The sequence below is a fragment of the Idiotropiscis lumnitzeri genome, chromosome 13 (assembly GCF_059441095.1).
Source record: "Idiotropiscis lumnitzeri isolate Australia: NSW breed Sydney's pygmy pipehorse chromosome 13, RoL_Ilum_1.0, whole genome shotgun sequence".
Classification (NCBI taxonomy): Eukaryota; Metazoa; Chordata; class Actinopteri; order Syngnathiformes; family Syngnathidae; genus Idiotropiscis; species Idiotropiscis lumnitzeri.
In genome coordinates this window covers 6487948-6499706 of record NC_142403.1, presented here as the reverse complement: position 1 = coordinate 6499706, position 11759 = coordinate 6487948, and the positions used below count along the sequence as shown (strand labels likewise).

Sequence of the window (11759 nt, the reverse complement as noted above, 5' to 3'; positions counted from 1 at the left end):
TCTGTATTAGAAAGGTCTATGGAAACTCATTTTCTTCAACATAGGTTAATATATAGTGTAAACGTTGTTCAAATAGCACTCATTTTACAACGTCTAATAATATAGTGTACTTCAGTTCAAAATGTCGGTGTTCAATTGAAATTGTTTATTTAGGTGTTACAACAGTTCTATGGCAATTTAACAGTGTATAGCAAGTAAACTCCAACACACTTTTTGTTTATACACGTAAACCATACTCTACATTTTGACCTTTTTTAATTTCAAGATAAAATCAATTTGATTTTTTCTTTATATTGTTTCCATCTATAAATTAGTTTTTTTGTTTAGTACCCCCGAAATTAATCATTTAAATAATAATGATTTCAATTATTACTAAAATAATTGTGATTGTTATTTCTTTCATAATCAAGCAGCCCAAGGTGAGCTAATCCAACTAATGACAAGCGCTACAGAAAATGGATGGATGGCGTGCAGAGTCCTAATATTTTGCCCCTATTTGAGATGTACTACTTCTTTTGAACACTCGGGGCAATGTGTTTTGCAAACTTCAGTTAGAAAAAAAATAATCATCTCAACATTGCCTACTTCCATGATGGACTGTGAATCTTAAACTGGTAGAGAAGGGAAGGGCTGAGCAAAGCTGCAGCCGCAGTCTACCCACTATGCCTTTCACGATATATTTTTCCTTTAAAAATTGTTGCACTGCCCCATGACCTTATCCCAGGCGATCTATTCTGTTAAAACATTGAGAACAGAACCATCAAATTAATGGAAATGATACCATACTTTAATTTATACACATTTGTCTATATTACAGCTCTCTATTCTTACCAATTGTACAGTATTTTCTTCCAGTTATTGAAATTTGGAAACAGTAATTAGCAGGGTGACCCGCTTGTGCAGTATGCAGAAATTAATTAGTACACACAAAAACGGTTTAATAGTCCAACGCATCCAAAGAATACACGCACGCATACACAGGAGAGCTTGCTTTAAAACAAGATGCAGCTTTATTGAATGGTTACATTCCCGTGTGTTTTTGCTCACGGGGCAACGTGAACATTAAAATGTACATCCTAAGTTGCTTGTGCATAGGCATTGTCTCCCATCTGTGGCCATTTTCAATTGCTTCCCTAAAAACTACTTGCGTATAATGTTCCTTTCTGTTTTGAAAAAAAAAAAAAACGCAGTCAAATTTCCAATTTAAGACACTAATGATAGATGATTTGAATGTAGGTAGGAATATCACACAAAAGCGTCATGCAGTAGCGGTGTACATGGAATTGCTGTTGAAGAGACAAGGACGTTTTGTACACACAAGTATTATAGAAAGATAGTAGCTTGAATGCGATCTGACCTTAGTAAACATGAGCACAACAAGAAAGATAAAGAAAAAAAATTAGGGACTTGGTGGTTCTCATTATAAGTACAGTATATCATTGACCTACAGTTGATCTAAATCAAGGAAACCCGTGCAACAAAACATACTATATCAACAATTAAAACAGCGGATAAATAATAGATTTAAACCCACAAATTACCTATTAAAATGACATTATTTTAGTCAACGGTTAAATGATTTCATTTTTGCATGATAAACACAGACGAAAATGATCGACTTGTCAAGCAATAAAATAGCTATTGACAAAGACTGATGGGAGTTTATGTGCTATATCAAATTGTCCCAAATTAAATGAGAAATGAACAAAATATGAAAACAACAAAAGGAAGTATCACGTGAGGCCATTTCAAGTAATGATGTGCGAACTCTGCATCAAAATGCTTGTGACGTTGTTCAGGCACCAGTTGTAGCCCCCGACAATATAGATCTTTCCGTCCAGTAGGCAGCAGCCAGCCCAAGACTGCCCTGCTCTCATGGGGCTGACGGTGGTCCATTGGTCACTCGGAAGCTCGTAATACTCGACAGCCAGCACATCAAAACAGCGGTCCGCATGGTCCATGCGTCCACCCAAAGCATAGACTCGATCTCGACTGCCTATCATGGCATGCAGCACTCGCGGTTCATTCATGGGTGCTCTGAAGTCCCACTGGTCAGCCGTTGGGTCATAACAGTGAAGAGTTTTCTTGTCATCCAGCGGAAATGTACAGCTTTTCTTCACAGGGAGTCCCTGCATGACCCCAAATCCTGCGTTTTAATGGCTCCACGTAGGTCCACTCATTTGTCTTTGGGCAGAAGCAGACAGACTGCCAGATCGATTGCGCCCTCTGGTGGCATAAGGTTTTCCGTTCAAGACATTGAGATGAAACTGGACGCGGGCATTGAATGGATGCATAGCCACTGGTTCAAGTACAGATCAAAGCGCATACACCCGTAAACGGCCCCCTCGCCACTGCGATACAGCAAATGCTGCCCACCCACAACATAAACAAAGTTATCAAGGACAGCAACACAGGCGTGGCTACTCCTTAAACTTTGGGGAGGAAGTACACCTTGGTGATTACCATGCGGTCGTTGTCAGTGTATGGTGTCCCACCAAAGGTAATGAAAGAAATTACATCAGAACGAATGAGCGTGCGTGGTGACTGCATCTCGTGCTGTCAAAATAGAAGAATTTGGTAATTTATGGCCTTCGAGAGGTACTGGCGGCATTGCACATCCTCCACCATGATGTCGACCCTCTTAATACTGTCCAGCAGCTCAGACAAACGCATGAGTGGGAAGCGCACGTGGCAGCGGACATTGCTGGCTTGAGCGTGGCGAGACTCATCATGCCGGAGCCATCGAATCGCTGCGTGGAAGAGATCAATCTCACTACAATTTTCCAGCTTGTTGCTCTGAAGAAAGAAGACGAGGCGCTCCATTGGAACGTGCAGGAAGTCCTCCTCTTCTGCAATTTGCAGGAAGTGGCAAAAGGTGAAGGCATCCACCAACGCCTTGAGGGAAGACAAGATGAAGGTGGTGGCCATCTGGTCCATGTGTAGGCAACACTCATGGCTGACTGGAGGAACTCCACCATCTGGATGAAGACAGCTGCTCCAAGGACATCCTGAATGCAGTCCGGATCTAAAGTGACTTCCGAACTGTAAGCAAAGTCGATAATATGCTTCAGGCCCCGGGCAGACAAACCTTTCAGCTCAATCTTATTTTGATTTGAGTCCTTCATTCCTCCAGTGAACATAGCTCTGCAACATAAATATAAGTGCTCGTGTTAAATCTTTCATAATTCATCTGAAATCAGATCCTGCAGCTTCTTTCCATGACAAAGTCAGAGTTCTGATTGATATGAAAACAGTAAAAAAGTTATACGACTTTTCATTATGGGGCTGACATGTTCTCTATATTGCACAGGGATTTCATTAGTTAGTTTTAATGATCAATTATTACATCTGGTATACACACTTCTGTAGTTGTGATATTTTTCCGATAAAAATAGATACAACCCCAGAATAAAATTTTGGAATCATCAATCTCGGAGCATGTTCATTCAGTTGTTTAATTTTCTAGAATAAAAATCATATCACAGACATGACACAAAACTAAAGTCATTTCAAATGGCAACTTTCTGGCTTGAAAAAAGGGTGCGATGCTGAGGGCGGCGCGTGAGACCCTGGGGAACATGTTTTTTTGTATAGTTTTGGGACCAAAAAAGACGATCTCAGACAATGCGAGTTTGAGCTCGTCAAAGCTGTTTGTGCTCCTAGTTCACGCAGTACTCGTTTAAAAAAAAAGTGTCGCCCTGTCACGCAGTACTGATTAAAAAAAAGCGTCGCCCTGTCGCTCGTTGACCCGGAAGTGATTTCTTTCGCCGCTACTTAAATGCTCTGCGCCAAGCTATTTTGCGCTGCAGCAGAACGGACTTTATTTGAGCTATATGTAAGTCCGCGCACAGCAGAAGTAACAAGCTACGTGATGGCAAATAAATGACTCCGCAAACAAATAGCATTCTAAACTTATTGTAATTAGCTTATGATAAATAATGGTATCGGCAGCACGGTGGCCGACTATAGCACGATAGCCACACAGTGCAAAGGTCGTGGCTTCGATTTCGGCTCTGGCTTTCCTGTGTAGAGTTTGCATGTTCTCCCCGTGCCTGCGTGGGTTTCCTCCGGGTACTCCAGTTTCCTCCCACATTCCAAAAACGTGCATAGCAGGTTGATTGGATGCTCTAAATTCCCCCAAGGTATGAGTATGGTAGTTCGTCTTTGTGTGCCCTGCGATTGGCTGGCAACCAGTTCAGGATGGACTCCGCTTACTGCCCAAAGACAGCTGGGATAGGCACGACTGTGTGTCTTACTAGTATTTTTTTTTCTAAACTACAAAGTCCACTTTCTGACTATTGGTGCAATCTTACCTGGATGTCAGCATTGCACAAAGGCTCAAATTGCTCTGATGCTTTGAAATCATCCATCCATCCATTCTCTGTTCCGCTTCTCCTCACAAGGGGTTGCGGGGGGTGCTGGAGAAAATCAAACCATTTTAAGGCAGAGGGAAAATTGAGCTGACCTATTGCACAAACATTGAACATAGCCAAGACAAAATTTTGGACTGTGCTGAAAAAGAAAGAAACCACTTGTGTTCTGAGCAACGGACATTGAAAAGGTCGGGCAAGGTTATCAGCAAGCAGTGACAGAAATATTGAGAGTTGTGAAGAAAAACCCAAAGACAATAGTCAGTGACATCACTGCCAACCTCCACCAGGCAGGGGTAAAGGTTTCACAGTCCACCGTTTTAAGAAGAGTTGGAGGAAGGAAAGGAAAGAGGAAAAAATAAACAGGCCATACCACATGATAAAAACCACTCATCAGCAAAAACAATCAGAAGGCCAGATTGGAATTTGCAAAGTTACGCCTACAAATATTAAATGTTTCTCAGTAGTTAATTTAATAATGTCTTTTGCTTTGTTGAAAAACATGTCAATAGTAGCTCGACTACATACTACTAGTGAGGCAAAACTGTGCACTAGTTGTCAACTGTGTGCTACTGCCGATGGCATCAAATTATATTAACATCCAGTGTTTCAGAAGTATGTATGCACTACTGTCAAATAGTGCACACAAGTATGCCAATGTTTTCCTTCGAATGTACAGAAATGTCGTGCAGTAATGGAAGTCACTAGTGGAAAAACATTTCTAGTAAGACAGAGTGTTGAAATGGTTTACTAGTGAGGACAAAAAGATTGCTCGTTGATGGATCTTAAGGTGGATATCAAGCTCCTGCAAGCCATTGGCTTTCTTTCTTTCTTTCTTCTTTGTCTTTGTGAACACCTTCACCAACGGGACACATTTGTGTCGTCATACTTGGCTGCCAGTGGTGAGCATAGGCCGGTTTGTTCAGCTTGCCCTCCAGAATAGTGTAAACAAGAGTTTATGTTTTTGTGATTACCTTGCAAAGAAACCACCATCGAGCAAAAAAACTGTGCAAACACACTGCTCTCATTGCTTACCCGTTTTGTTTGACTCTGTTTTTCTGGTTTGCTCCCATGAGCAGAAGCCACTTGTGTCTCTGAATCATATTTAATAAGGTGTGGCTAATTCTTTTAAAGCATCTCTCATCTGGAATGTTCACGGAGGAGGCAATGAGCTGTGAAGATTAAATAAAGAATGAGTCAAAGGCTGTCTGAGCCCCCCTTCCCCCCACCCACCTCCCAACATTTTCGGATGTATACTGTACGTTGTGGTTGACATTAGGGCTGTAACAAACATTTATTTATGCAATTAATTTGTCGATTACTTTGTTGATAAATCAATGAATCGGGTAAAAAACTTTAAACTAAAAAAAATCCATCTTTTTATTCAAAAACAGGACATGATAAAAATGACTGTGTCGAAAATGCACAAACGTTATGATTCTATTACTGGTTTGGGCCCTAACATGTCAGAAACTAGGAATGTGATCATTGTGCTTCAATGTATAAGCAAATGTTTTGTTTTGATTCAACACAAAAACACAAAATTTAAGAATATTTCCTGTTAAGAACCTGAAATTATGAGGATTTTGACAACTTTGAATTAAAAAGCAAATGCAAAGGATTAATCGCTAATCTATCTATCTATCTATCTATCTATCTATCTATCTATCTATCTATCTATCTATCTATCTATCTATCTATCTATCTATCTATCTATCTAATGAATGTCAGTGGTGTAGAACTGTACTGCATCATGGCGAGTTAAATAAAGAAAACAAAATATGACCATTTCTCAGGATGATGCAGTGCAATTTTTCAGCTGCAAAGTACAAGCACCATAATAAACACATTTTAAATGATCACCTCTCAGACAAGTTATTCTTTATTACATCCATAAAAACAGAATAACAAGTGGGATACACATTTTGTTATGGATTTTGTTTGGTTTATTTGGGGGTGTTTCCACTCTGACATTGGAGAAGGAATTGGGGGCGGAGTGCATCATGCGTTTTCGCTTTGAGACCAGCAGATGGCGCTCATAATACTCCAAGGTCCCACCAATGAGTGTTAGTGCGATCCCAGTGTGACTTGGCAGAGAGGCAGGAGAAGAACCGAGCTCAAGTCCCGGAGGAACTTTGGCCAAAAGCGTTCTGATTCCCGGCTTTCGTCGGCTTTCTTCTCTCAGTGTGGATACTCTAGCCACCAAACAGTTATCGGCGCGTAATTACGCACGGAGTCGCAACCGCGGCGTTGTTGGTTGAGGAAAGCCGCGGACAAAGGGAAGCAGGCTCGACTACAACTGATTTGAGGAAGAGAAGACTCCACTCCTGTCGGAAGAAAAACGGGGAGTCGGAAGTGATTTCCCTCCTCCCCCCTGCAGAAAATCTTAGTTGGATCGTTTTTTTCTGGAAAATCACTAACAGTTTGGAGACCGAGATTGGACAATAGACGGGGGGTTTTAGTGAAAACGCTTTCGGCATTCAGTTCTCATTCGAAGATCCTCGGAGCATGGGGTAAGTTTGACGTCTTATGTTTCCTCCACTGTTGTAGTCTGGGGTATACTCCTCCGACGGAGGACATTCTAACAGTTTGAATGAGCACGGTTTGGCAGGCATCTCCGTGTTTCGTCGTTTGAAAGGGCTCTATTAGTAAATATTAAATTAAATGCGTGACCTGGTTTATTACAGCTTGACCTGCGTGACCCCACGAAGGTCAAGCATACTGATCAGGGAAATGAAATGTAGATTTCTTTTTTTAACCACGTTGAAGACTTTCAGTGTTTTGTCATTGATTCAGGTTGCTCCAACTAAACAGTCATGTGATGAAACACACAAGCAGGGAGGTTACGCATGTATGCAGTTTACTGCAGCTTCTCTAATTTCCTGTTTTCTATTCCTCTATTTTCATTCACCGCACACACTCAAACACTACTGGACCGCTTTGCTGTAAAGTGGATACTCGGTTTATTTGCACGGAGAAGCTCAAGCTGTGCCGTGTCTCTTCAGCTGTAGAGTGTGTATTTGGTTTGTCTTATGTTTGCTGCCAATAGTTTGGTTCAAACACACTGTCACCCTCTGTAGTTTATCAGTTTCCTCTATAGTCAGAACTCAAACTGACTCACATGAGCACAATGAGCAGAATGGACTCACATTTACTTGTTTTGTCTGGCATTATGATTTTTTTTCCCAACTACTGATTGTTCCGGTGTATTACTTGTACTATTTTTTTCCCCCGTTTTACGTTTGACAAATCAAACAAATCATCAAGTCAAGTCAGACCTCCATCACACAAACACAGCATCATTGACCCTCTTACATCATGTCAGAGTTCTATCCACAAACATTAAACGTATTATCAGATAATCCACATCCACTGGCATTTGTGAATGCCACCTCACGTCCCAACAAGGCAAATGTCAGCCAGCGCTGACATTCAGCTGTTTAACTCATTCACTACCAGCCAAGTAAAAAAAAGAAAAGAAAAAAAAAACTTTGACGTCTTTAGCCGTCAATGGCAGTAAATGAGTTAAGGCCGGGTTCACACATAACGACAATCAGGCTGTTTTTGTCTGGATTTCTGCTGCTGACCAAGAACGTCAAACCCCAATGTCATGTCTTAAATAATGAACGTGTTCACAATTTCAGACCAAAACTCTTCACGTGGCGGGGGGAGCCGAGTGCTCCACTCGACAAACTGTGACTTGACTGAATGTAGTCAATCAGTGAAGCTCTTGGACAAATGAGGAAGCGCCGGTAAAAAAATAAATAAATAAATAGTAATATCCTTCCCTATGTTCATCCATTTTATGAACCACTTATCTTCTTTCACTCTGAAGGCTGTAACAGCCTTCGGGCGGTAAATACGGAGCCCCTGAGTTGACATGGAGAAAAAAAAAAACTAACTTAATTTCGTCACAATAATTACAATATACAGTGACTCTCATTTTTTTTTTGAGAGGGGATGCATTTTTTTAAATGCGCATTTACATACTTCCAGGTCATCTTCCAAACAAAAGCAGCAAAGATAGAACATTCTCTTTTTTTATGCGCACATCCTTCTCCATGAATTAGACAAACTGCCTTTTCTTGAAAAAGCCGCACATTATCAGATACAGTAGCCAAACTGACTCAGAAGTGCACAAACACACACTTTAAAATAATTTAATGAATTAAAGCGCTCATTACTTACTGCTTGGATGGAAGGTGAGGTGTGGAAGCTTGTTAAAGACAAGTCATTCGCATGGATAGCAGTTTTTAGTTTGCTGATTAAAATCCAAACTATGGTAAATTGAAGTTGTTGAAATGTTTCGATACATTACGCCAACATCTGAGAGATTTGTGTTCCGTAATAAAGTTGCTGTTGTCAATGTTAAATAGTCCAAACAAATGTGTGTACCTACAAACTGCTTTCTTATGCTGCAGTAGGTTTTGGTTCCGGTTGTATGGCTAACATTCCAAGACAACTAATTCAAAAAGTAAATAACATAGTGGAAGTGACCTTTAACAGTGCTGAAATATTGTGAGAAACCTTGCTTGAAGTTACTCATGTTTTTGAGTGACTTTTGAGGCTATGCCACTTCTGCGGCGTTTGAATTTCGAGGTTCCGCTCTATATAGCTAGACTGCATCTTTGAATACTTGTGTGCAATGTCATTCTTTGCCTAACAATCTTAACTTCTTTCACCCTGTCTGCTTGATTTTCTTCTGATTATGCTGCAGAGGAGTTGCCTTCCAGCAATAAAATGTACCCGCTACACCGAGAGAGGTACATACACACCCGTGCCTCCCTTGTCTCATCGCCATACATGGCAGGGATGGGCCACGAGTGATCCGTAATGATCTCCTCTATTATTAGCGATATTGTCTCACTGATGATTGAGACGGCAGCGGTGATTATGAGCATCACATAACTTTTAATGATAGTGTCCATCACATACTTCAAACACTCAAGTTACAGTGAATAGAAATAATGTTTGGCTCTTCAGAGTTTCCCAACATTTTTGTTTTGTCAGTCCCTTAGAGTGCAACACCCAGCATCCTTTGCAATGATGCCCGTAAATTTGATGAGTCTCCAGAAACAACAGAAGGCCTTTTTCTGGAGCTATTTGGGATCAGTGTGCCCATCCCTCCTTTTTGTGGAGTGTGTATGTGTGATGTGATGTGAGTCATTGTTTCATTCAAACTTTGTGTCTGTATTTTTAATGTTTTGAAAAAAAATGATTACAGTGTAGTGGTCATTCACTAGTTTTCCTGAAAGTACCTGCCGTTGTTGTACCAGTAATAGTTTTTGACCCCTCATTAACAGGGGTTTGTGAAACAATCCATCAGTCATGTGAGGTTGGGCAAGGTCACACTTGTGGCAATTAATCTACTTAATAACCATATTGAGTGCTCATAAGAGTCCCCTCATTTACCGTGTATAGCTTGTGTTACGTTTTACTCGCTTCTTTACCGGGACAGGTTTTGAGGAGGACCAGCTTCCTTCCTACAGCGCTTCATTGCGTCATATGGACTTGTATAGCTCCATATTGTTTTATTTGTTGCCTGGTCATCCCGGAATACCGTCTAAGGGTTGATAATGACGACGGCACGTTGGACGACGGGTGAGCACGTCTGCCTCACAGTTCAGAGGTGCAGGGTTGGATTCCGGCTCCGGCCTTCTTGTGTGGAGTTTGCATGTTCTCTGCGTGAGTGTTCTCCGGGTACTCCGGTTTCCTCCCACATTCCAAAAACATGCATGGCAGGCCGATTGAACACTCTAAATTGTCCCTAAGTGTGAGTGTGAGCGCAAATAGTTGTTTATCTTTGTGTGCCCTGCGATTGGCTGGCGACCAGTCCAGGGTGTATCCCGCCTACTGCCTTAAGACAGCTGGGATAGGCACCAGCACCCCCACGACCCTCGTGAGGAGAAGCGGAACAGATAATGGATGTATGTTTTTTTTTTTTCTTTTTTTTTTTTTTAAAGTTTTTCCTCAAGGTCAGGGGAAGTCAACTGTGGTCATGTGAAGCCCTTTGAGTCTTTTTGTGATCAAGGCCTCTATAAATAAATTTGACTTGAGCAGACTTAATTATTCAAGATTTGTCAGAAATGCTCCAGGACTGGCGTCTCAAAAGATACAGTATTTCTGTACACAAATTACAAACACAAGCACAGCTTCAAGGAGATCCTTCTGCGCTTGCTTAGTTCAGTGCGTGAGAAGAAGTAAGAGTTGTGGCAGGACAATTTTGTGGCTGCAGCTCCATGACAATGCGTCTACTCTCAATTTGTTGAGAATCTGACATTACCTCGTCCATCCCACAACACATCGCTTTTCACAAGCTCAAGGCAGTGATCAAGGGGACACATTTTGAAGCTGTGGACAACATCAAGATGGTTGCGACAATAGAGCTGCAGATAATCCCGGGGGATTCCATCCAGGAGTGCCAGAATGTTTAGTCGGGTGGGCTGACAAAAATGCATTAGACTCCGGGGGGGACTCGTAGTCTGTAGTAACATTTGAAACTTGTACAGTTTTATTTTTTGTATCAATCGACATTGAAATTTTTGGACACATTTTATACACGTAATTTGGGCTTCATAATGAGTTTATTTTTAGCATAATTACCTGAAAAAAACACAGCACACTCTGTATCCTTACACACCGCTGACAGCCCAACTTGCTCCACAGTGGGAGGGCAATTTCAAGAGAAAAAGTTGTCAGTTCTCCTGCATGACTGCCTAACCTTCACACAAGTGTCGCTTTTTTTCCTCTCGCACGGAGTGCTTTGTCTCTCCTTGTCTGCTAGAGTTCTAGCATGTGTGTGCTTTTGAGCTCATCAACAAAACAAAGTACCACAGCCCATTCTCCTTTTACTGTGCAAAAAAATTAGGTTGAAGAATATGTTACCTGGTGCTGCTTGGATGGCCAGGTATGAGATTCTTTTTATTTTGCAAAGCTGTTGGCTGGACGTTCAAAGGAGAGAACAACTCTGAAGGGAAATAAACTCGAAACAAAATCTGCCAAAAACAATAACAAAACCTCCAAAAATCCTCAAGTCCTTAGAGACCAGGATGGTGTCCTCTTTATGCACAGATGGTAAAAAAAGAAGTCTGCAACCGATGTGCTCATTTAGGCTCGATTTTAGCTGGGATATAGAATCTAAGAAACTAAGGCTTCTGGCTATACACAATCTACTGTTTGTGCACGATTTTTAATCTGACAACCATAACATTGGTTAAAAACCATGATTGTGTAGTCGATCTTAAAGGATACAGGGACGGCAGAATCACATACGCACACACTTGCTACTCAACCAACATGGTGCAATGACTTTCACAGTGTTGGGAGTTTATAAACTCATCATTGATTAAAAAATTTTAAAGGTCGACAGAAGCCACAATCGAAATCACG

At 41.2% G+C, this 11759-nt stretch overlaps 2 protein-coding genes across 4 annotated transcripts in view; one reads left to right on the top strand and one right to left on the bottom strand.

Moving 5' to 3' along the window:
• Nucleotides 1-1011: 1011 nt before the first annotated feature.
• On the bottom strand, nucleotides 1012-6850 carry klhl26 (kelch-like family member 26). Its single transcript, XM_088313525.1, is given in 9 exon segments — nucleotides 1012-2097; nucleotides 2099-2201; nucleotides 2204-2284; nucleotides 2287-2430; nucleotides 2433-2948; nucleotides 2951-3144; nucleotides 5406-5542; nucleotides 6343-6565; nucleotides 6792-6850. Coding segments are annotated over 9 exon segments (1806 nt in total). The 3' UTR covers nucleotides 1012-1748.
• Nucleotides 6418-11759, top strand: part of LOC148324154 (homer protein homolog 3-like) — a 44619-nt gene continuing 39277 nt past the window's right edge. The window contains exons 1-2 of one of the 3 annotated variants that reach the window (XM_088312737.1): nucleotides 6418-6883; nucleotides 9088-9133. In XM_088312737.1, the coding sequence (XP_088168863.1) occupies nucleotides 9111-9133 (23 nt within the window). In that variant the 5' untranslated portion in view covers nucleotides 6418-6883; nucleotides 9088-9110. The remainder of the gene's footprint in view (nucleotides 6884-9087; nucleotides 9134-11759) is intronic. The other 2 variants (XM_088312738.1, XM_088312739.1) reach the window with 2 other exon arrangements.